The sequence below is a fragment of the Vigna unguiculata genome, chromosome 8 (assembly GCF_004118075.2).
Source record: "Vigna unguiculata cultivar IT97K-499-35 chromosome 8, ASM411807v1, whole genome shotgun sequence".
Lineage (NCBI taxonomy): Eukaryota > Viridiplantae > Streptophyta > Magnoliopsida > Fabales > Fabaceae > Vigna > Vigna unguiculata.
The window spans coordinates 3,606,772-3,632,532 of NC_040286.1; the positions used below are offsets into that span (position 1 = coordinate 3,606,772).

Below are 25,761 nucleotides of genomic sequence, written 5' to 3' on the forward strand. Positions count from 1 at the left end.
TTTTTTTAATTTCGAAATTAATTATAAGTTATTATTAATAATTAATAATTGGTAATTGTTTAAATCCAAAATAAATTCTGGCCTTGCAAATCCCACCACCCTCTGATGGTTTTTATAATTACAGTTGTAGTTGCTTCTGCGTTGGAAGTGTGATGGCTGTGATAGCTTTCGGCCGTTGGATTCATTGACCGAGAACAAGTTTTACATCGTACGGTTGCTAGAGAAGGAAAAGTCAAAGCGTGTGATCACCGGCAGAAATTATAGCCACGAAATGAGTATTCGGATTGAAATTTTGAGACTTCGATTCAATTGTCTTATCCATTTCCTTGTGAGATCGCGTGAAATTACGCGAATATAGAAGTATTTAATTTAACATTAAGTATTTTAATTTTATTTATTGTTTTCTTCGTAAAAATTATAAGAAAATATTTAATTTAACACTATTCATGAGTTTAATTAATGATCATGCATTAACAATACAAAATACTTTTATACTACGAGTTAGTTAAAAATTATTATGGTAAGTTGTTTAGCTCTACAATCATTAAATTAAAAGTCAAAGTTTATTAACTCTATAATGATTATCTTAAGGAATGTTTGACATAAAAGAAAATTTTAGTTTCTTGAGAATCAAAAATATTTACAAAAAAATAAATAAAACATTTAAAACACATTTAATTCATTATATTTTAATTTAATATCATTTCATATTAGCAAGGTAAGAAGGTGTCAAGCTATAGAAAAAAATGAAGTGCAATTTATCCAAATGTTGATGAGGTGAGAAGCTAGTAAATTGTCCTTTGATGATTAGAAAAATCTATTATAAAACATTTTTTATATTATTCATTTATCTCTTTATGTTCTTTTTTTTTCATTTATCTCGTAAAAGAGCATATTCTTTCCCTGTTATTCTTAGCATCTCGTCAAAGGTGTCTCTCTGGTAATTAAATATATGTTTTGACCATGCGAGAAAAGCTTCTTTATTTGCTAAAAGATGTTTGATATGACCAAGGAATGAGTCATTTTTTATTCTTTTTCTCACTGCATTGTAGAAAGTCCATGTCTCAATACAATGCACCAGGGGAATTTGCAGTTTACCAGGGTGCAGTGGTTAATATGATTATTTAATTATTTTGTAAGGTCAGGATCTCTATAATTATAACATAAACTATAGTGGATATTAGGCTTTGAGAAGCTTCAAAAGTGAAAATTATCTTCTTGTATAAGTAATTAAAAGTCTGGTTAGAGAGATTTCCGTAAGTTAATTATTGTCTTAGCTTATAATTATGGAATAGTTTCTTCCAACCAGCTCTCAGTTATATAATTGAATTACACAGCATAATTTGATTTTGATGTTGCCAAGTGATGTTGTTTCAAAAAGAGACCTTGTTTGTGTACATATAAGAAAATGTTTCCTATTTTTTCACTACCAAAATGTGATGCAATCTCAGATCAAACAAATCTGATTGCAGCTATGAACATGTTAGTATATGGCTTACTGAGATGGTAAGCTAAACCCCATCATCATCATCATCATTGACTCCATCTTAGGTTTTGTTAAGAAGAGAAGCCAGATTGCGAAGCTCCTCAAATGCATGCATTGTTTCTGCATCAAATCCTCCAGCAAACTGCATTCACAAAATATACTAACATGTTACTACATGAACAACTTCAAGAGAATAATGATTCTAGAAAGAGTTGTTTTAATATATATATATATATATATAAACAACTTCAAGAGAATAGATTAGATTACAAACCTGATGGATTCTAAAAGCAAATCTCACTCCTTGGAGAAGCATGTAATCCATTGCAGGATCTTTTTCTAATGCTGACTTTACTTGAAGTTCCATGGCTACCCTTTTCATATACTTTTTAGCTAATTTAACTGAGCTTAGCTTTATCTGCAAAAGTTGATAGTTGAATCAAATGTTATGTGGACTTGTATAAAAAAAAATGCTCTAAAAGAAAGAAGCAATATCAGATTATATGTTATGCTCTCTCACACTACTATCTTGAGCTCTTATATGTTATATGTACCTTGCCAATAGTTCCATTGTCAAGCATCCATTCTATGGGAATTTGAAACTCCTTGCAGTGACGCATTAGTGAGTCTCTTGTGCGAAGAAGGTTATGAACTGTGCGCTCCATTCTGACAATGTAACACAAATGTGTAAATGTCTTGCAAAGACAACTAAATCCATGATGCAGAATGCTTTTTTGATATTTAAGTAGCTTACTTTTCAGACAATGCAACCATTTTCTTTAGAGCAATATCACAAGGTAGACGAGGATCATCCTTGTAGGAGTAAACTTCGGATTCTAATTTCTTCAAATCTTGATACCCAAATGCTGCTTCTCTTAATGTGTCAGCTTTCTTCTCTGGCCAATCAAAATGCTTAAGGACTGCCCTCTCATCCACCTTTGAAACCACACACACAATCATACTTCTATCAGATGAACAATAACAATCACAAAATTTCAATTCTGTCATGGACAATTTGAACATGTTTACAAGAAAAAAGAAACTTACAAGGAAACACAGTTCATCATCTAGCCACTTCACAAATGCCACTACATCTTCTATGTTCTGATAAACTGCATTGTTCACCTCTCTAATCAATGAATTCACAAACTCTCCCTGAGTCTCAATATCTGCCTTTATCTGCATGCATATCAAGGGAAACCATTGAATTAATTATCATAAAAGAATTTCTTATGTGCATAAAGTGGAAAGCTACTCACAGCAAGCAAGTGTGATGAACGGTTTTCAATTTCTCCTATCATGCTGCTACGAACATCAGCAACATCCGGAGCATCAGAGAGTCCTCCATTTGAAGAATCCTTCCTAGAGTCTCTCTTCATAAGGGAATGGTACAATTCCACCACTTGTGGGGCTCTTTTCACAGTTGCTGTGTTACTTTTTGATGCAAAATTCATAGGAGGTGGGGGAGGAGGTGGAGGTGGTGGAGGTAGAAGAACTTGAGCAGAACTTTCTTGTTTTATTTTGTTGGAAATGGAAGATGAAGGCCTTGGAGGAGGATTAGGAATGCGTAGGGCCCTTTTCTCAACATCTGAAGAAACCAAAAGCTTGTTAGCTTCTTGGCAATTTCCATTGGAAATTTCCACGCCAGATTGTTGAAAAGACAATGACACTGATTCCTTTTCCATTTCCTTTGAACACACAAAACAATCACTCTGTCTTCTCTTACTCAAAACAACCTCTTCCTCTGAGTAGTTTGATCCACTGATAGAGTGCCTTCTTCTGGGGCTTCCCCCTGCAACATCTGATTCAATACAAGTTTTCTCAATGAGACTGCCTTGAAACTCTTCTTGTGATGTTATGGGCCACTTTTTTGGCTTCTTCATCATGTTGAACCTATTTGCACTGCCACAATTTAAGTACCTATTGGCTTGATCAGAGAAAGAACTTACACAATCTCCACTACTGCTCACAACCGTGTGAGGGCTAGATGGCTTATCAGAATCCAATGCTGAGCATGTGTTCTTCAACTCATTTCTCAAACATGAATTCACCCACCTCAAGTAGGCAAGCTCTTCAACCTCATTCAATCTGCTTATCTGCAAACCTTCCACTTGTTTGCATAGGTCTTCATTCGTCACCCTCAGCAATGATGCCTCGGCTTTAATTTTCGCAACAATGTCACTCTGATTACAAAAAGAAAAGGGCAATCAGCAAAACTCAAGCAAGTTAACCTACCAACTATCAAAACATGAGCTTCATATTCCTAGGCACGTGACAATAACAAGAATGCATTTGAGATTTTGTTTTGTTAAAAGTGCCTAGCTTAATTAAGTTATTGTAATGTTGGTTTAGGTTTTGTCATTTCAGATGATATATAGATTTTGGAAGTTGCTTGTGGTTTTTGAATGTATTTGAACCAAAATGGTTGCAAAACATAACAATACATAAACATGCATTGTTGGAGTGTTGCATGTTAATCTAGCTTTGTTTGTTAAGAAAACTACCAATGCTTCTACTGGAAAAGCCCTCTACTCGTAAGTCGCCAAACAGTAAATAAATATTGTCTTTTATAAATCAACCGTTAGATTTTCTTTTTTCTTTTATTTAGGTTATTTTTTTTGGGGTAAGATTACATCTATAGCTTTAACTTAGCTAAAGTTTGATGTTGTATCCTAGCATGTGATCTTATGTTGTTGTGGTCACCATTCATGTCTATGATAATGCTTTGGTAACAGTGACTCGCTGTATTAAGCTATTGTAAGTTTAGTCCAGGTTTTGCGATAGATTTTTGAAGCTAAAGTTACGTGGTTGATAGGGTGCTAACATGTTAATTGACTAAGTTTGCGGGTTTTTAATGTACTTGAGCCAAAACGGTTGCAAAACATAGCAATACTCTCTAAAGATGCTACTAGATTCTCTTAGCTACACTTATGTAATCACTTCTAAACCAAAGATCTTGGAAGTCTCAATACTTTCTAGGCATTTAAGTGGCTCAATGAAAGGAATGTGTTGTGTTTTCTCAAAGGAAATATGCTTTTGATATCTTGAAAGAAAGAGGCATAGAACAATAGATAGCATATGGATCCAAATAAAAAAATTAATGGTTGATCTATCTAGATGAACCTCTCTTATCCGGAACTAGAGAGATATAAAACTTGTTGGGGAACTTATTTATCTCACTATTACTAGCACTGATATCATCTAAGAAGTGAACTTTTAATTGTACTCAACTGTACAAAACTTACACTAGTGGTGTATGCTATAAATTTGTTGTACATCTAGTCCCAGGCTTGAGAAGTATATATCTCAACTTGAGATAAAACAAATTTACAATATATAAATAGATCCAAAGATCAATTTATAAATTCGTTTTCTAGTAGTGAGTTAGATGCAAGACACTAGCAAAATATATACTACATCTTAGAAGCTCGTATTCTAAGTGGAGAAAAATATGCAAAACAAATCAATGAGCTAGTGAAATTTGATTTCTGAAATACTTCAAAATTTCTTTGGTAGTGAATATGAGTGAATTGGCTAATGAAGCATTGCTTGTATAATTTAAATTTAAATTAATCATTGCAGACTAAAGGTCTTATAATTTCAATAAAAAATTTCAGAAAAAAAAAAAAGACATATGACTCCAGGAACTCATAAGGGGTAAGATAAATTAAGATTTCCTCACAAATTGAAATCAAATTAAGTACTTTATTTTAATTGAAACTCTCTCATTTAACTTCAAAACTGGAGTTCTATTAATCAATGTTTGGAGAATGTTAATTCATTTTAGCTTCTTCTCATCACAAGTGAAAATTCATCCTAACAATGACCACACACACTATCACAAGTAATGAAGCACCACGTCTTCAAACAGTTCCTACCCAACAATTCACCAAATGAAACATAAAACATATAAGATGAAATTGAGAAATCAACCTCAGAAGATTTGTTAGGTTCTCCAGACTGAGCCTCAAGAGAAGAAAGCCTGCAAGTGAGGTTCCGTTTCTGCATCTGCAGCTCCTTATTGAGCCTCCTCAACTCCACAACTTCAAGCTCAAGATTCTGCACTTTCACTTCCTTGTGCTGCTCTACTTCCCCTTTCACTTCCTCACAACTGAGTGCACCCAATTGCTCAGTGAGAGTGGCCTTCTCCTGTTCCAACAACCCAACCCTCTTCACAATCTCATCCACCTCACTCACCCTCTTCCTACACTCTGCCAGCTCAGCATTCAGCTTGCACTCCCTCTCCTTAGACTCTTGCAACAACCCTCTCATGTGGTCCAACTCAGTGAACAAATCAGTGGAAGACTGTCTCCGATGAGTTGGGAATGCATGTGGGTGAACCTGAGCAGGGTTGATTGAACATGACAAGTCACCTATGAGAGACCTCTTCACTCTGGAATGAGAAGGCACAAAAGGGTTGCTGCCATTGCTCTTCTGGGTTGCAACAACGACATTATCCGAGGTTGCTGTTGAAGATGTTACTGTTTGTTTTTTGGTGGCAAAGGGCTTTGCTTTTTTGTCAGCGGAGAAACCCTTCACAATGTGAGCACCCCACAACCTGGTTCTGGAGCCGTTGTTGTTGGGGTTGGTTCCCTTGGTGGTTTGAGGCTTTGGGGGTTGGTTTTGGTCGGAAAATTTTGAAGCTTTGGACCTGTTCTCCGAAGGGTTTTCTTTTTCTTCCCTCATGATTTCTACAAAGTACACAACCAACAACAACAAGAAAAGAAAAGAAAATTTTTTTAGCTAATAGAAAGAACGTATATCACCGAAGAGGGTTTGGTTTATTAAGAAGCATGTGAAAGGCGATGCATTTGCATAGTGTAGGAAGGGATAACATGATAACATAACAATGGTGTAAGGATGTAATAATAATGTTTATAAAGAAAGGTGAAATTTTGTTCTGTGATTTTGAATGTTTGAATTTTGAAATATGTAAGAGAGAGAGTACAACATTGGAGTGTGTGAGAACTACGAGGACGGAGCCTAGGAACAGGGAAATGTAACGGTCGATTTTTGGCTTCTTTGGGTCCCACTTTGTTTGGCCTTTTGCCTGTGTACGCTTAACATTTTGTACGTGCAATTAAAGTTGACTTTCTTTTAAAAGAAAGTTACCACTTAATTAAAAATAGGAGTATTTAAATATACGTTTTAACTGTAATTATTATTATAACTATACTTAGGAGATAAGTTTTGAATTTGATTGAAATTAATTTATTGTAGTCAAAAACATATTAAGTATATTAATTAAAATAATATAAATATATGTAATATATTCCTAAGAGACAAAAGTATTATTTTAAAATTTTAGATAATAACTCACTGATCTATAAAGATATATAAAGAGTATTCCTTTTTTTGTGTCCACATTTCATAATACTAATACTACCATTTATAATATAATTATTTATTAAATTTTTTAAAATTAACGATTATTTTTACCTATTTTCTATAAAACTGTTTTTCTTTTTTTCTTTTTTTTATTTATCAACAATTAATTTCTCTATTCATTTCACTTTATTTTTAATAAATATAAATTTATTTTATATATTAACTTAATAACATTACATTATTATCACCTACTAACATATTATCATTCATATTTAAAAAAATATGTACACACAAGCGTGATAGCGCCTGCGTATACATTAATATAAAATAAAAAATTTGTAATTCGTAAAGACTCTACTAAAAACACAAAAAATAATACTTACTATTTATTTTTATAAACTTTTTTAAATATTTAACACTATTTTTTTATTTTTCTATTAATTTAAACCTTCTTATGTTTAATTATACTTAATTTTTAATAACATCAAAATATAGTTATTTTATTATTTAATTATTTTTTTAATTTTTATTGGTGAAACATTAAATAAAATATTAAATACACATATATAATATTTATGGACATTTTTGTCTTTTAAATAACATAAAATTGCATTAATAATTATTAGATAAAATTTTATTTAATAACATACTTAACTATATTCTTTTTAAGATTCAATACATATTAATTATCCTTTTAACTAATGTGTTAGGATACTGGTTAACAAGACCATTTATAATATAAAAGATATATCATTCTACGGTTAAACTTTTACTTTTTATCGCCTTTATATCATAAATGCTGATTTTATTGCATTTATTTCATTCAATCTTATTTTTTTCTTAGATTGAACAAATAGACAAGTCAAATTAAAATGTATTTTAAAATATTTATTATTTTATATCATTTTAATTATAATTTTTAATAATAAAATTGGAAATTTTTAAGTAATTGTATTTTGATCTATTCTGCTCTTAATTTTTATAATTTTCGTAGTTTAATTTTTTTATTATTAATTCTTATATCATCTCATCATGTTCCGTATTTCTCTCTATAAATTAATAAATATAAAAAATATTTATGATTAATATAAGATGATTTTAAAGCTAACATAAGTGACTCTCTTATGTATGGTTTCTTTTGTTAGAATAGGCATGGATTTATTGAAAAATAAGAATTTACATATAATATATCATGCTCAATTATAAATTTTGAATATTATTTATTTATAACCATTACTTTTTAGTTGAAATTATTGAAAGGCCTTTTATCAATTATACCTTAATATTTATCATCCTCAACTTGTCTTTTGTCATAATCAATCTATCCTCCCTCTTTATTTATAAAAAGTCAATTTTTCACTAAGGAACAAAATATTTCGTAATTAATTATCAATTTATTCAAAATAAGATTATTAATGGAAATACGAACCAACTTGGATTTTAACTCTTATACACGTCTAGTTGAGATAGAGGGTTTAATAAAATATTATTGAAAATATCTATGTAATTTTTGAATCACAGAGTAACATGTTATTTCTAACAAAAAGTTTTAATTTTTAAATCACAGAGTAACATGTTATTTTTAACAAAACATTTTAATTTAGTATCGTATTAAATAATTTAAGAAGAAGAATAATATGTATTTTTTATTAGTTTTTATTATAGCTTTGAGAAATTAGATTCTTCTATCCCATGATAATGTTTTTGTGAAAACGTACTTTATTAATTTTAAATAATAATAAAGTAAGAAAAAGTTGTAACACCCCAGATGGATATTACTAGATAAAGTATATTTCATAAAAAATTTTTTGAAAATTTAGACATTATTTAAAGTTCCCAAGCGCGGGAAAATTTAAAACTTTTCTCGCGATAATCCAATCATACTACTCCATCTTTATTACATGTTCATAATAGATAAAAGCATGATAACGTTTATTACAAAATGCAGGAAAATAAAATATAACGAAAAATCTCTCATCGTCAGCCCCGCTTTGTCGCTAAGGATCAGCGTTCTCACCTGAATTCACATCTGCTCCCACGTAACAAGTCACGTGATCATCGCCAAACACAAACACACAAACAAGAAGGGTGAGCTGAGAAAGAAAAATAATATAAACAATAAGATAATAAGAATTGACCCTCACCCAATCTAACTTAGCCAATTTTAGTTTATTGACCTTTTTATAACATTATACCCCCAATCTCATAATCTATATGAGAAATATCCATTCACAGGCTTGGTCCTTAGGGATTATCATGCTTCCACGAACCTGCCCGCTCGTGGTCCAACTCCCAACATGCGTGAACACCTACTATGAACCTCCCCGCTCATAGTAGCCTCAAGTGTGAGCACGGAACATACGAACCTCCCCGCTCGTATCCCCACACAAGAGTACAACAGATATGGACCTCCCCGCCCGCATCAATCACGCATCTCAAATCTCCGTTAATCATAACACATATCTCATATCATACTCGATACTTTAAATAAAGTCGCAATCATCGCCATGTAGTCCACATAATAGTATTTAAATACTTTAAGTTTCCACCGCTGCATATACATTATATACCTTGCACTTTTACCATCCAATAATTTATATATATAATCACGCATATGTGACGCTAAGATGGAAGTATCATCACGCAAATCAATAATCACAGAGATGAATAATCATTAGCAATTTCAAATGAATTCTTCCTTGTGTCCCCAAGACTTGAATCCACAACCTTTCAACCTATTAAACATATGCACACCAACAAACCATCACATTATTCATGTCAATTTACCCATTCGTATGAACCTAAATCATGCTGTCACATTCACAATATAATTACAAAATAAAACAAAATTAAATAAATCTACTAATGATATGCTCAGGACTTAAACCCAAGTCCCTTCAACATAATTAAATGCTTTAAACCGCTTAGATTCACATTGTTATTGTCTAGGATTTATCAAAGAATTCTTCTAAGATAGTCTCAACCCCTTATTTCTTATATTCTATTAATTATTAATTTTCATAAATTTCCTGGATCTCACAAAAGTAACTTTTAAATAACAGAAAGAGGTAGACAAACAGTAAAGAAAAGTATTATTAACATTTAACAAAGGTTAAAGGTAATAAGTAAAATTAAATTTTATTATACTCATTGTATTGTATAATGTGTAACAGGTAACAAATTTAATTTTACTTGTTACCTTTGTTAAAAATACTCTTACATTTGTTAAAAGTTAATGAAAACAGACTTAACATTTCTTAAAAACATAAATAGTGAAATAAACTTGATACGCATCTAAGGAAAAAATACTGAAGTTCTTAAAAACATAAATAGTAAAATAAATTTGATACGCATCTAAAAAAATACTGAAGATAAATTGTAACAGGAACTTTATAATTTCCTACTTATGCATATGTGAGTTGTATAGTAATTTTAAAAAAATATTAAAATACTTTTTTTAGTCCTCTAATTTTTATAAAATATTTGATTAAATCTTTAATTTTGATTTAGTTCAGTTTAATATTCTGATTTCATAAAATGATTCAATTAAACTGATGTTAGATTTTTGAGATTTTTATTAAAATTAATATATCAAATAACTGAATTTAAAAAATCTAAACATTTAAATTAATTTAATGTTGTAGGTAAAATGATTTGATATATAAATTATAAATAAATTACAACATTAATTTAAGAAAAAAGAATCTAATTAATCATTTGAAAGAATTACAAGACTAACTTTTATAAAATATTTGATTAAATTTTTAACTTTTATTTGGTTCAATTTAATCTTTTGATTTTATAAAATAATTCAATATATTGATGTTAGATTTTTGAGATTTTTATTAAAATTAATATATTAAATCACTTCATCTAAAAAAGTTTAAATATTTAAATTAATTTTATTTTGTAGATGAAATAATTTGATGTATAAATTATAAAACAAAAGTAACATTACTCGAAAAGAACTTAATTAATCATTTTAAAAATTATATGATTAAATTAAATCAAATAAAAATAAAAAATTAATTAAACTTTTTATAAAAATTAAAAGACCAAATTAAAATTTATCTAAAATAAATTGGTTAAATTATACTTTTAGTCCCCATTTTCGTAGCAAAATTTGAATTTGGTCCCTTAATTAACTTTTATCTCAATCTGGTCCCTATTTTGGGAAATTTGACCCAATCAAGTCATTTCCGTTAGGAGTGAAGTAACGGTGTTAAATGGGGTGCCACGTGTCAGCTTCTGGATTTTTTGAATTTTTTTTATTTTTTATTTTTATTTTTTTATTTTTGAATTTTTTTTATTTTTTATTAATTTTTTTAAAATTTTTTTAAAAATTAAAATTTTGCCACGTGTCAAGTGGACATAGTGCCACGTGGCAGTGACAGTGCCACGTATCACTATTTGGGAGTTGTCATTTTCTCATTCTCAATTTGGTCCCTCTATTTTATTTTTTGTCTCAATTTAGTCTCAATTTTTGTAAAAATTATGCAATTTCGTCCTCCTCCAAATTGAAACCAAATTTAATTTCTATATAAATAGGCACAAATATTTCTATCAAAATTGATATTTTAAGTAAATATTTTTAACAAGATTAAATTTATTTTAATTTATATTTTACGTTAAACTTTATTTAAAATTGTTTTAAAGTTGTTAATAGAAAATAATGTTAATAAAAAATTCATAAATTATATTGATATTTTATTATATTGTACTTTAATATTGTTTTTTATTTGAATTTATATTTTAAATAATTGTATATTTTTAAAATGTGTAAAATTCAATAATTTCTATACAAATATTTTAGTTAGTATAAAAATAACAATTATATAATTTAATAAAAATTAACTAGTTTATGTAACAATAAAAAACAAATAAATTTAAAATTTGAAAACAATTTTAAGTAAAATTTAATGTGAAAAAATTTAAAGAAACTTGGTTTTATTGAAAATATATAATAAAATATAAATTTAAATAAAAAAATCATTTAATAAAAATATTTGTATAACATTTTATAATTTTTGTTTCAATTTGGAAGGGGACGAAATTGCATAATTTTTACAAAAATTGGAACTAAATTGAGACAAAAAATAAAATAGAGGGACCAAATTGAGAATGAGAAAATGACACCTCCCAAATAGTGACACGTCGCACTGTCACTGCCACGTGACACGATGTCAGCTTGACAAATTTTAAAATAAAAATTAAAAAAATTAATAAAAATTCAAAAAAAAATCAAAAAATTCAAAAAATCCAGAAGCTGACACGTGGCATCCCATTTAACACCGTTACTCCACCACTAACGGAAAGGACTTGATTGGGTCAAATTTTCCAAAATAGGAACCAGATTGAGATAAAAATTAATTGAGGGACCAAATTCAAATTTTACTACAAAAATGGAGACTAAAAGTATAATTTAATCAAATAAATTTTTCCGTTAATTATTGGAATTCTACCAGAGTTGCCACTTTGTTGGTTCAAAACCCATTTATAATTATCATCTTTGTATCAAGATTTGATCTAGAAAACAATTCTTTTATTGATTGTTCAATATAATTGATTTAAAAAATCTATTAAACGTTTTGAATTTTGATCTTCATAATTTTTGTTTTCCAAATTCTACTACCCCTTATTATTTATTTCTAAAGTGCATCAAGAAAACAATAATCATAGACATATATTTTATTTTATATGATAATCTATTATTATTATTATTATTATTATTTTATACTTATTTTCATTTTGTTAAATCTGTCCAACATAGCAGTGAAAAATATGTTTTGTCTTCTCTCATCTTATACCGAGAAAAGTAGTGCAAAAGAAGAAGAAAGGGACAAAAGTTGAGTTGGAAAGTGACCTAATTTGTTTAAATGGGCCCAAAACCAGGAATGTTGTTTGACAGCAATTTTAATATTAATATCATTACAAATGTTATTTCATTTACTAATTAAAAAAATAATAATACCAAGATGTCTTGGTGCGACATCAAACTCATAATCTCCTTAAACAAGATAAGATGGAAAAAACTTGATTATATTAGGAAACTCTTCACTAAATATATTCAACAATGAAAACTATCCAGCTATAAAATTATTTGTTAAGAGGAGAATAACAGAATACAAGATTATTTTAATTGATTTCAGATTTTGGGGCTATGCATTTGATTTTTATTCATTTCATTTTGCATTGATTCACAATTTATAGTTAACTTTTAATTTTGTATTAATTCAATATTTGATTTTGTTTGACTTAATTTGACTTTTAATTTAAATTGATTCTACTAGACTCGATCTTCTGTTAAACTTGTAGACTTTTACAAATCAACAATTCCATAATTTCAAAATTTTCAATTTCATTCCCTCTTTAAGTGAATTGAAAGAATTTCAAATAAATAAATTAGTCTATTAAATTATCTCATTTAAACTCGTCATTACAGTCTTTCTCCATCAAATCTCATTTTCTATCCTTGGTCAATGATTTTATGGAGGAATAATTTTTATAAAAAAATGACTATCAAAATAATGGTTAAGTATTAGTGTATGTATAGTTTTTTTTTTTTTACAGCAAAACCTATATACATGGGTAAATTTATTTTATAATACAATTGAAATTAACAATATTATGATATTACTAATCACACTTGGTTATATATAAATATATATTATTAATTTTTTTTTCACAAATAATCAAGAATAAATTAATATATTTGTGTATGCTTATTATTGTGGTAAATAATGTCATAAACTTATTGAAGTGCGTAAAAGTAATTAACAAACATAATAGTATTTAGTGTAGCTGTGACATACACAAACATTAGAATATCTGTACACACTACACCAAATGACAATACAAGCTCCATCATGTTCATACAAGAATTCAATAAGGGAGCTCTCTAATAATTTATTGAACAAATTCCAAACCTTTAGGGTATGACAAGTTTCTAACATTTTGAAGGTCGTAATCTAATGGACAAACACAGGAGTTGTATAACTTCAACCCATGAAGGAAGAAATTGACATCCACCATACAGAAAACATCTCTAAACCAAGAACTCCAGATTCAGACATTTTCTACGCGGTGCAATTAAGACTGGTGAACAATTAGTCACATTTGCAACAATGACCAGAATAAACAAAACATGCAAATACCATTCTTACTCGATAGCTATGATGCATGGATACATTGCATCAATCAGATATGATGCATATAGGATACGGTTACAATATATAATATACATACTAAAATATACATACAAATTCTTAAAAGTATGATAAACATATAATTCTAATTGTATAAATACAAGCTAAACACATGTATTAAACATTATCAAAATAAAATATTATAAATTATTATTATCAAAAAGTATAAATATTTTATAAATTAGAACTATAGATTCATGACACGAATTGAAAATTGGTTGTATTAGTGCATTGTAGCTCAGTAAGTTTCAGAATGGCTTCTCTGATGTACCTAGCAAAAATTCTGCAGCAGCCAGTGAATTGCTTCATATCTGGATTTCAAATGACACAATAACTATTTCCTCTCCAATAAATAAAAAATAGTAACCTTGAGAATGTGTAAACTACAAGAGCCGATGATCCCCGGTGAGTGGTGATTGATCTACACAGCCTACAATGAATTTAGTATCACCAACAGCTGATAATTGTAATCAATGTTTTGAATGCAGCAACATTTGTAAGACTAAATAGAAGTATTGTAGCTCAAAAACTGATACTACAAACAATGTAATCAATCGTACAAGTGCAAATCCCCTCAACAATTTGAAAAAGGATTAACAAACTATAAAGTTTGTAAAACACCTAAGTTGTAATATCACCACTGTGTTTCCTTTTCATTTTCTTCTTAGTCAAACCCCCACTTGGATGTTCTGGTTTCTCTTCCACATCATCACTTTTCCCATTCTTGCTCTGTTCCAAATTTCCCTCCTCTTCAGCATATAATGTATTCACCTTTCCCTTCTCATATTTCTTTTTTTTCTTGATTTGTGAGTCCTGGGAGCCACCGAGCCCTCCATTTTCACCATCTATACCGTTGGATAGTTTTTTTTCTATCTCTTTCTGTTGCTCTATTCCTTTTTCATTCTCAACCTCATCCTCATAACTTGCCTTGTGCTTCTTCTTTGCACTTTTCTGTTTCCTTCCCTCTTCCATCTCTGGTTTAAAATCACCTTCATTGCCCTGTTCTCTACCTGACTCGATTTCAATTTGTGTCCCATTAGGCAGCTTGCTATCGTCTATCCCCTCTCCAAATTTAACAGTGCTATCTCCGTTTTGCAGGGATTCAACTTCCAGCTTCTTCTTCTTTTTCTTCTTCTTAAGCATCTCACTGCCACCCACATTTTCTGTCTCATACCCAACAGAACCATTAAGTTCTTGATTACTTTTAACAATTGTCTGATTTGATTTGTCATCATCTAAATCAGCATTCTCATTGCCAGTCTGCTGTCTTCTCGATTCAATAGATTTTACATGTTCAAGGCTTAGCTCCTGGTTAATATTAACACTCCGAACTGAATTTTCCACTACCCTCCCACTGTCAGTACCAGTCTCAGTTCTGTGCTTTTTGTGCTTCTTATGAGAGTGTGAGGGATCAAGCTCCTTGTGGATCTGGTTGAGCTCGCTGAAAGAAGCAGAGGCCCGATGGAGATATGCACTGATGATATGTGAAGCACCATTCTCAGCAGAGACAAACTTTGACAGAATTTTTGCCGCTTTGGATAGTGATACGTCTTTCACCGAAGCACAATGCCCAGAAATTGTCTTCATCTTCCTCCCCTCTAGCCTTTACGCATATACCTAAATTTCAAAAGGAATACAACGGGGATTAGAGGGGCACATTTCGAAAAAACACTCAAAATCTCAACTTCCAAATTCACTGACAGCATTTGGAAAAACCTAACAGACAAAATCAACTCATTCACAGCACAATTAAAAGGAAGCACAAAATGACAGTTCTAATCCCCACCACGCATTTACTAAAAAAACCACGTAAAACTGAATAATCTGAAATCGAAAGCTCACTGTAATGGCCCGAGATCAAACAACTAGATAGCATTAAAAGATGCGTGGATTTGGGGAAGCTACAAACCCTATGCTTAGAAAGAAACAAAACTCACTCTAATCGTATTAGACATCAATCTAAAGCGAAAAATCTGCAACTGTAATTAAATTTCCCAATTGAAAGGAGGCAAATTGAGTCACTTCAATAATTATAATTATACTATGCAAGTAGATTGAGAAAGAAGAAATAGAAGAAAGAAAACCCTAATACCTTTAAGCCTTGTCTGGGTTTTGGAATTTGGATGAAAGTGACAACGATAATAATGGAGTTTGCCGCCACTACTTGTCTCAGTGAAACTAGGTTTTTGTTAACAATGAAATTGGGTTTGATTGGGCTTGCCCAAACACAATGCGTCCACTTCAGAATTCGCACATGGTTTGTGCTTCTTGTACCCCATCACTGTTAAGTGCACACCATATTAATATCAAAAAGGCTAAAATATCCTTTCTTAGTGCACAACACTCCTGCTGCCTCCGCCGCAGTGAAAAGAGAAGACAGAGAGATCTCTGCAGAGAAAGAAGAGAAAAATATAATACTATGCAAAAATAAATAAAAGAACTTATTCTAGATTTTTTTTGAAAACGAATTTTTTTTAAATCTCAATCGAGAAATCTTATTTAAAAACTCCCATCCCAAAAATTTCAGAAGATTTAGAAAATTTTTATTATAAGTAATTCAGAAGTACTTTTACAAAAAGTAAAATGATGATTTTAAAAATTAGAAAATACACAAAGAAACTATGAGAATATCATATTATCTTCGCAGACTGGGACATAAAAATAATTGCACTTTAGATAAATAGAATAGAAAAAAAAACATACTTTAGGTAATTTGTTTTATATCATCCTATATAAAATTAAATTGTTAATTTTAAATTAGATAAAATATGATTTGATCCTCTAAAATTAAAATTTTGATAATTTACTTTTAATTTCTTGAAAAATGTTCTTTTTTTTTCTCTGCAAAGTTAAAATATTTCCTACATATTTATTTTAAATATTTGCACGTAGGTGTTGAATCAAAATTAATTTCGATGCATTATTTTTGTAAAAATAAAAATATATTAAAAATTCTGGAGAGAGCAAAAGTACATTATCAATTTTAGCGAAATAAATTGTCTTCGTCTTTTTTAATTAAAAAATGTTATTACAGAGTAATTTAATCTATCATAAAAAGTTTTGCAAAGTGGATAGATGTTACGTGACATCATTGTATATATTCGTATTTATCCTAGATGCATTACTTTTTTATATGTATAAAATATTATTATATTTTATTATAATAATTATGGCCAAATGCTCTCAAACTAGGAAGAAATATTAATTTTTATTTTATTTTTCTATTTTATAAACTATAGAATGCTAATTCTTATATAGCTTATTCAACAGAAAAAGAAAAAAAAAACAATTCACCGGCTAAATACAAGACTTATTTAAATCTTTTCCAATTCTAACTAAGATAGTAGTTCAAATATATAATTGTATATTATACAAGTCAAATAAAAAGAACTAAGGGAAATTAAATAAATGAAACCTTACTTGGTATGAGTAGAAGAAGGATATAATTTTTATTATATGAAAATTTTATCATTTTCTTTATCTGACCATGTCAAATGAGAATTAACATTTTTTTCTCTGTTTTTCTTTTTCTTCTTATTTATGAAGATACTCAGAGTGAAAAATAGTATAAATTGAAAATTTAAATTGGTACTCAATCAATATCCAATAATATAATGAATTAGAAATTAACCAAAGGAAGATTGAGATTACCAATTCCTATTTATCACATCAACATATTGAACTTTTAAGTCTAAAATATTAAATAATTTATATTTATATCTACATCAATAATATTGTTAAATGAAAATTTTCATCTATTTAAAATAATTATCATTTTTAAACGATGTACATATAGATTAATAATCAATAATTCTCCTAAAATTAAAACTGATTTAGTATTATTTTCGTTAATTTGGATTAGAAATTCTTAATATTTATTTCTTCAAAATGAAAATAAATTACTTTTAAGATCACCAGTATATTATACTTAAAATAAACTCTCGAAGAAAAGATAAAACTAGAAAATTTAATAAATATACTTTGATAATTTAAAATAAAAAAATGTTAAAAGGATAACTATTTTATTATAGAAGATACAATCTATTAAATAAAAGACACCGTAGCATGTTAGAGCATGTATCCATGTCAGCTCATTTGAAGTATATTTACTCTCAAAGTAGCAAAATTCTTTGTTTTTCACTGTCTTGAGATTTGCATATATACATTGAAAAATTCAATACTATACTCTGAAATTTTATCCAAATATAGTGTTTGTTTACTATAACACAGTAAGTCACAGTTGGTGATGAGAGACAACTGGAACAACACAACAGTATAAAATTTCTATGAACTGATTATGGCAAATGCATTGTTTATTGAAAGGAACTAATACTGATTTTTTTTTTCTTTTTTTACACTTATGTTATATGAATGAAATTTATTTTTCACATTACTGTGATACATAGGCCTAAAATACATATCTAAACCTAATAATAGAAGCAGCAATTATGTGAATGATTTCTTTTTTTTTTTTCTTGGGAGCAGCTTTGTTTCTTGTGATTGGATGAAACTTAAGAAGAGAGGATTATCATCATTATCACATATGATGAAGCAATATTCAAGAGGTGCAAGCACTGTATGAATAGGAAGAGTTTTATGTACAACATGAAATGGAAATAGTTGTCAATGGAGCACACTATGCTGTGGCTGCAGCTTCTTCTTCAACAGCCTGTGATGCTGGGAGAAGGGTGCAAATGAGGTTGCGGTCTCCATACACATTATCAACACGTCCTGATACACATGTTACATTTGTTAGTCTAAGCATTTACTTTCTGTCAAACCAAATTATGCAGATATTACATACAGCATAGCACAAAATTATGAGAAGGATGTTATAAGAATGTATTGAGAATTAGACTTTAAACCTAACTCAACCTTACAAAATCAGTCCTCCTCACGTCGAGGTGTATACATCTTAAACGTGTGACTAGATATTTATGGATGCTCCAACAACATAGCACACGATAGATTCAATATACAACAAACCTTGCTATGATAGGTTTTTTTAAGATGACTCTGATACTATCTTAGAAGTGGACTTTAAGTCTAAATTAGTCCTATAAAACTGATTTGTAAGGTGAGATTTGCACTTACTTATATACTGTAAATTGTCTTATCACTAATTGAAGTGAGATTTCAATCAGAACACATAGTTTTATATAAACAAACAGCTGCATGATTACCTGTGGTAGGCCAGAACTTTGAAGCACGGAGCCATGGAGCTGGGAAGGCTGCATATTCCCTTGAGTATGGTTTTGTCCATGCATCAGCCATGAGCAGTGATGGTGGATGAGGAGCTCCCTGCAGAACATTTTAGATAATCAGTCAAAGTGCATGAAGTAAGCTTAAATAAGTGACTCTAGAAATTGTGTTTTCAACAAGTTTTGAACAATAATAGAGTTGAAAAGAGTAAGTCACAACTTAAGGAAGCATTGAAATTTCCTGTGTACTGTAAGTAATCAAAACTGAAACAAGTATTCTTCTTTTTCTGTAACATCATATCAATGAAGAACAAATGTTTTACCTTAAGCACATTGTTGTTGATGTCAGCCTTTCCTTTCTCTATATCAGCAATTTCCTGTCTGATTGAAATAAGAGTATCACAGAACCTGTCCAACTCGGCCTGCAATGATGATTAGTGGAATTAGAGAAGAAATTACTGAAAAAAAGGGTTCAAAAAGGTCTAATTTTCCAAGGTGATACCTTGCTTTCACTCTCTGTAGGCTCAATCATGAGAGTGCCAGGCACAGGCCATGACATTGTTGGTGCATGAAAACCATAGTCCATGAGCCGTTTTGCAACATCTTCAGGCTCAATTCCAGCAGTATTCTACAAGGGAAAAAACTTACAAGTAATGAGAGAAAGAATAATTCTAAATGATTGAAAAACATGTGCAATCATGGAATGGACTTACCTTGAAGCCTCTCAAGTCAATAATGAACTCATGAGCAACTGTTCCATTGACTCCACGGAAAAGAACTGGGTAATAGTTCTGTAGGAATCAAAGTGTAAGTAAAACCACATCAATATGAAACTAACTAGAACAAGGAAAGAAAGGGACAAACCTCCAATCGTTTGGCCATGTAGTTTGCATTCAAAATGGCTATCTTTGATGCATCAGTGAGTCCTTGAGAACCCATCATAGCTATGTAAGTGTAAGAGATTGGCAATATGAGTGCTGATCCCCATGGTGCAGCAGAGATGGTACCAAGTGGTTGAGGGTTTTCAGGGGCAGGAATTCCACCAGTTGATATCTTCATTTTGAAAACAGATAATAAACAACAAGAACAAAGTCACACAAATGATTTATCTCCACAGGAGTTTAAGTTCTACCTATTAAATAAAAAGGAACAATGCCATCCAATGTAGAAAATTAAACTAAAGACTAGTTGTTTTTTTCTCTGAAAGCAATGCACTTTGTAATGGATGTAATAAAAAACATGACCAAATATATCAACAACTATGAAAGAAGTGCTTACCACAGGGTGGGAAGGTAAAAATGGTGCCAAGTGTTTCTTTACACCAATAGGACCCATGCCAGGGCCACCTCCTCCATGAGGAATGCAGAATGTCTTGTGGAGATTGAGATGACAAACATCTGCTCCTATCCAACCTGGGCTTGTGAGTCCCACCTGTAAACATGACCAAATATAATTTGATAATTGAACACATATCTTTGAAAAATTAAGCTCAAATTGATAAATTTGGATCAGTATGATATGAAGAATCTAGCAACAACAGAACAATTTGTTGTAAAGAGTTTTAAAAGACCTTACTTAAGGATTTTGGATCCATTCACATGGAGAGAAATTAGTTTCTTGAACTCTTAGTGAATATCATTCTGAATGTAAAGATACATATATAAAAACAAACCTGTGCATTCATGTTGGCACCATCCATGTATACTTGACCACCATTATCATGAATAATCTTGCAAATCTCATCAATACCTTCCTCATAAACACCGTGGGTTGAAGGATATGTTACCTGCAATTAAATCAAAATCAATTAGCCGGTATAAAGTAAGTATTGAGTAACATTGTAAAGGACGTAAGTTTTACCATAAGTGCAGATAAGTTGTCCTTGTGTTTTTCAGCAGCCTTCCTCAACTCTTCTATATTAATGTTTCCCTTGGCATCAGTTCCAACTGAGACAATTTTCATTCCACACATTGCAGCACTAGCAGGATTTGTACCATGTGCTGAGACAGGTATAATGCAAACATCGCGGTGATGGTCACCTCTTGCCTACAGTTTCCAATGGCCAAAAGAAGTAAGAACCATCACAGTTATTTAACAACATTTATTGGATATGATAATGTAGGAAAATCATTGCATCTCTTGTAGATACTTGGCAATAGAAAATGACACAACTAAGACTGTGTGCAATTTGTCTGAAATGAAAATACAATGTTACATTCAATAGTTATCACATCACAGAAATACCTATATATCCTAAGACTAAATCAGAAGAACCATAAATTTCCTAATAACTCATCATAATAATCCAAGTATGGTTCATACCAGATGATATGCACGGATAACCATAAGTCCAGCATATTCTCCAGCAGCACCAGCATTTGGTTGCAAGGAGAAGGAGTCAAACCCGGTGATGGTACACAACAAGTCACCCAAATTGTTGAACATTTCCTGATATAAAAATTGCTTGTTCAGACATAAAAAACAATATCGATCTAATATTTTCAGGAATGAAAAAGTATGCATATGAATTTCTTGAAGAGGTTATTGCTTGTAAGATTATTTAAACATGGAATTACCTGATAACCTTCAGCCTGGTCAACTGGTGCAAAAGGGTGAATATCAGAAAAGCTGGGCCATGTCACAGGCATCATTTCTGTGGTTGCATTCAGCTTCATTGTACAGGATCCCAATGGAATCATACTGTGACATAGTGAGAGATCTTTTGATTGTAGCCTATACATGTACCTAAGCAACTCATGCTCAGTTTGGTACCTGTGAAGAGAAAATAAAATTGATGTAAGCTTCCATAATATAATTGCATGAATTCAAAGTTCATGAAAAGGGACATACGTGTTAAAGATAGGGTGTGTCAGATAAGGGCTATTCCTAGTTAATCCAGAAGGAATTGCACTTTGAACTTCTGGTGCAATAGATGCAGCCGTGAAGGGGACCTGTATATAAATTAACACCAAAATCATGAGTGATGACACAAATGTTAATTTTGAAATGGATATAATGTGTAATCATACTTACTGGCTTTCCACCAGCAAAGACTTTGAAAAGCTTATCAACATCCTCTAATGTGGTTGTTTCATCAAAAGCAACAGTGATCTGAAAAGCCACAAAGCTCCATTATCCAAAGGCATGCAAACACAATTAACCAGTTTTAGTGCAACAAGAAGCAACACTCACAGTGTTTCCGTCTACAACTCGCAAATTTATTTGACTTTTGATAGCTGCATCAGCAATCGCATGTGCATTGGAAGTCTTAACCTTCACAGTGTCAAAGAAGGGAAGGTCTTGAACTTCCACAGTTCCAAGTTTCTTTAATCCAAGAGCAAGTGCCCCAGCAAGACCGTGAACACGGTGTGCAATGTTCTTAAGGCCTTCAGGTCCATGATACACAGCATACATAGCAGCCATGTTTGCAAGAAGTGCCTAAACAAATCCAACCAGTACTTAATAAAATCCTCAACCAACTCAAACGAAATCACAACATAGCTCTAGAAATACACTAACACAAGGCTTCATGATAATCCATAACAGAAAGTTCCCTACCAAATAAACTCTATTGAGTTTTTTTAGTGCTGTACTCTGCTGAGTATTAAAAATACACTATATTGATACTTTAAAATTTCTTTAATATATTTTAAAACTTCAAAATCAGCCATTATCAGTTATCAATATATTTTGAAGATACAGCAGAGAGATACACTAAAGAAAAATCCAGCAGAGAATCTAAATTAGCAAGTTACCTGGGCAGTGCAAATGTTGCTGGTAGCCTTGTCCCTCCTGATATGCTGCTCCCTAGTTTGCATTGCCATCCTCAAAGCAGTCTTGCCGGTAGAATCAACACTGACTCCAATGATTCTCCCTGGCATCATCCTCTTGTACTCTTGTGATGTGGCCAAGAAAGCTGCATGAGGACCTCCATAGCCCATTGGAACTCCAAACCTCTGAGCTGATCCCACAACAATATCTGCACCCAACTCCCCAGGAGGCTTCAACACAGTGAGTGCCAACAGATCACTAGCCATAACAACCTTCACCTCATGAGCATGAGCCTTCTTGATGAACTCCCCATAGTCCAACACCTCACCCTCAGTCCCAGGGTACTGCACAAGCACACCACACACATCCCCAGATTTGTAATCAATATCCTTAAGATCTGCTGTCACAACCTTCAGATCAAATCCAGCAGCCCTTGTCTTGCAAATATCAATGGTCTGAGGGTGGCAGTTGCTTGCAATGATGAAGGTCTTCTTCTTCCCCTTTTGGATGTGATTGCACATGGACATTGCCTCAGCTGCAGCTGTGCCCTCATCAAGCAATGAAGCATTGGACATGGGCAAGCCAGTGAGGTCAGTTATCATGGTCTGGTAATTCAGCAGTGACTCAAGCCTCCCCTGAGATATCTCAGCCTGGTAAGGAGTGTACTGAGTGTACCAAGCAGGGTTCTCCATTATGTTCCTCAAGATCACTGGTGGAACATGAGTGTTGTAGTACCCCATCCCAATGTAGGACTTGAAAACCTTGTTCTTTGAGGCCAACTCCTTCATGTGCTCAATCATCTCGCTCTCTGTCAACCCTCCGTCGAATTTCCCGAACTTCATCTCCTTCAACCGGATCGACTTAGGCACAGTGGCATCCACCAGAGAATCCAGACTCTCAAACCCACATGACTCTGCCATCTTGCTCTGTTCCTCTGGGGTGGCAGAGTTATGGCGCCTGGGGAAAGTGTCACTCCGTTGAAGCGCTTCCACCGAGATGGATCGGGTTGAACCGACACCAAGGAAGCCACCAACAACGCCGCCGCGTGACACGGTGGCGATGTTCATGCTCCTTCCCAGAAGGGTCTCTGTTCTGGATCCTCTGTTTCTCACCGCAGCGGATGAAACAGAGGACATGCACCTGGAGGAAGAGTACAGCAACATGGGGGTGGTGGAAGAGTGCAGTACGGATTCATTCTTCTGGTGCTGCTTTGCCTCTGAAACCAGACGCTTCAGAATGGCGCGGTTCGCAAGCCTCCGAGCACGTTCCATGAGTGCTGCTACAGAGAGAGAGAGAGAGAGAAAACAGAGGGAACAGTGTTTTTTGTTGAAATTTGAGGTTTCGGAGTTCTGAGGTGGTTTTGTTTTCCTTGTTATGATTCCATCGGAGTTTGTGAGTGAGGATGGGGTGTAAAGTGTTGCTGATGATAATAGAATCGTTTGAAGGCTATATAATTATATAAAATATGAACGTATGCTCTACTTGTATATATATATAAATAAATTATAAATTGTAAAACGATGATAACATAATTGATATATAATTGTCTCTTAAATATCTGATTTTGAATTCATTATGGGTCTGTGTGCATGAAAAAGAATGATTAAGAAAATTGGGTCCTTTAAATATGTGTTTTATCATAAAAAAATTGGATTTTGACTTGTAATTGAAAATGGTTTGAACATTATGATAGGAAAAAGCTTTGATTTTGGCGAAATGAATGGGTAAAAATGGATGATTTTTTTGTGGGGGTGATAAAATATGGTTTTTGAGATCTGGTGGAAATGGTAGGTGGTTGGTGAGTGAGAGTCCACCTATGAAGGAAAATGACAGATTGAAGGTTATCACTGTCTCAGAAGAAAACACCACAAACTGTGGAAGGGAGGAATGGATGGAAGGCATTGAAGCTGGGAAGATTGAGTTTCAATGGAAGACATTAAAGGTTGTTTTACTTGGAGAAGGAAAAAACATGTTTTTGTTTTCCTTTTTTTATTTTTGTGAGGTTTGAAAATTGTAAGATTCTGATGAGTAGTTTGTGGCAGATCCTTCACAGAACCAGCAGGCTTATCCTTTGTCCCTGACAAAGCAAAAGAATGAAAAGGGTAATTTGGGGTTTTGAAATTTTGGAGCTTGAGATAGATGTTGTGAATGGTGTGAAAAGATGACACCTTTTGATGCTTAAAGGAACAATCACAATCTGAAGTGAGATTTTTGATTCAGGTACTCACTTCCTTTAATTTAGGTTTGACACTCAAAGAATTTGATAAATGGGGTTGTTGAGGCAATTTAAGGAACAATTTTTCAGGATTCATTAGTCCAATTAATCTAAGGTTGTTGCAATGAATGAAACAATCTTTGCAGTTTTTCTGAAAATTCAGAAAATCTTGACAGTAAAAGCATGCATTGTTGTGCAGAATGTTGGTACAACAAATACTACACAATAAGTTTACATTGTAGTTTTATGAAGAACTAATTTTTATAAAAAAAAAAATGTTGATATAACTATTTTTTTATTCACAAAATTCAAATATTGAATTTAAAAGAAAAGGAAAAAATGCCAATTGGGCACAAAGAAATTATTGGGAATATTCAGCAAAAGGGTGGTTGGTGAGGGAAAAAAGATGCATGCTTTATGAGTAAGCACATTATTAAAGCATAATCAATGGTTTGGTTTGTAGTATTTATCGGTGTATTGTACCAGACCCACCAACCATATGGCAATAGTTAAGGGTTTAATTGGTTCAGGGTTTAATTAGTAAGTTTTTTTTTT

The 25,761-nt window shown here is 31.7% G+C and overlaps 3 protein-coding genes across 4 annotated transcripts; all 3 read right to left on the minus strand.

The window, feature by feature from the left end:
- Positions 1–1,342: 1,342 nt before the first annotated feature.
- LOC114193816 (protein CHUP1, chloroplastic-like) lies at positions 1,343–6,375 on the minus strand. The gene is made up of 7 exons (XM_028083759.1): positions 5,420–6,375; positions 2,746–3,669; positions 2,534–2,665; positions 2,241–2,422; positions 2,041–2,152; positions 1,761–1,904; positions 1,343–1,628 (listed from the first exon to the last, which is right to left on the minus strand). The coding sequence occupies exons 1-7, from the start codon at positions 6,170–6,172 to the stop codon at positions 1,548–1,550; spliced, it is 2,328 nt and encodes a 775-aa protein (XP_027939560.1). The 5' UTR covers positions 6,173–6,375; the 3' UTR covers positions 1,343–1,547.
- Positions 6,376–14,287: 7,912 nt separating this feature from the next.
- On the minus strand, positions 14,288–16,250 carry LOC114193093 (general transcriptional corepressor trfA-like). Of its 2 annotated transcripts, none has more exons than XM_028082791.1 (2): positions 16,112–16,250; positions 14,288–15,636 (listed from the first exon to the last, which is right to left on the minus strand). In XM_028082791.1, exon 2 carries the CDS (start codon positions 15,604–15,606, stop codon positions 14,641–14,643), a length of 966 nt encoding a protein of 321 aa, XP_027938592.1. In that variant the 5' UTR covers positions 15,607–15,636; positions 16,112–16,250; the 3' UTR covers positions 14,288–14,640. The 2 variants fall into 2 exon arrangements, with proteins under 2 accessions (XP_027938592.1, XP_027938593.1); XM_028082792.1 differs by lacking the exon at positions 16,112–16,250 and adding an exon at positions 15,957–16,082.
- Positions 16,251–18,314: 2,064 nt separating this feature from the next.
- On the minus strand, positions 18,315–24,451 carry LOC114193401 (glycine dehydrogenase (decarboxylating), mitochondrial). Its single transcript, XM_028083178.1, has 15 exons — positions 22,976–24,451; positions 22,413–22,658; positions 22,254–22,331; positions 22,071–22,171; positions 21,797–21,992; positions 21,543–21,668; positions 21,081–21,266; positions 20,893–21,006; positions 20,499–20,651; positions 20,085–20,273; positions 19,934–20,011; positions 19,723–19,848; positions 19,544–19,642; positions 19,203–19,320; positions 18,315–18,750 (listed from the first exon to the last, which is right to left on the minus strand). Exons 1-15 carry the CDS (start codon positions 24,260–24,262, stop codon positions 18,656–18,658), a joined length of 3,192 nt encoding a protein of 1,063 aa, XP_027938979.1. The 5' UTR covers positions 24,263–24,451; the 3' UTR covers positions 18,315–18,655.
- Positions 24,452–25,761: the final 1,310 nt, after the last annotated feature.

Coding starts and splice junctions, on each gene's coding strand:
- LOC114193401 (XM_028083178.1), bottom strand. CDS start 24,262: ATGGAACGTGCTCGGAGGCTTGCGAACCGCGCCATTCTGAAGCGTCTG. Junction 22,332..22,412: donor GAGTTGTAGACGGAAACACT/GTGAGTGTTGCT, acceptor GTGGCTTTTCAG/ATCACTGTTGCTTTTGATGA. Junction 21,267..21,542: donor TTATCCGTGCATATCATCTG/GTATGAACCATA, acceptor TGGAAACTGTAG/GCAAGAGGTGACCATCACCG.
- LOC114193816 (XM_028083759.1), bottom strand. CDS start 6,172: ATGAGGGAAGAAAAAGAAAACCCTTCGGAGAACAGGTCCAAAGCTTCA. Junction 3,670..5,419: donor AACCTAACAAATCTTCTGAG/GTTGATTTCTCA, acceptor TTTTGTAATCAG/AGTGACATTGTTGCGAAAAT. Junction 2,666..2,745: donor GTTCATCACACTTGCTTGCT/GTGAGTAGCTTT, acceptor ATATGCATGCAG/ATAAAGGCAGATATTGAGAC.
- LOC114193093 (XM_028082791.1), bottom strand. CDS start 15,606: ATGAAGACAATTTCTGGGCATTGTGCTTCGGTGAAAGACGTATCACTA.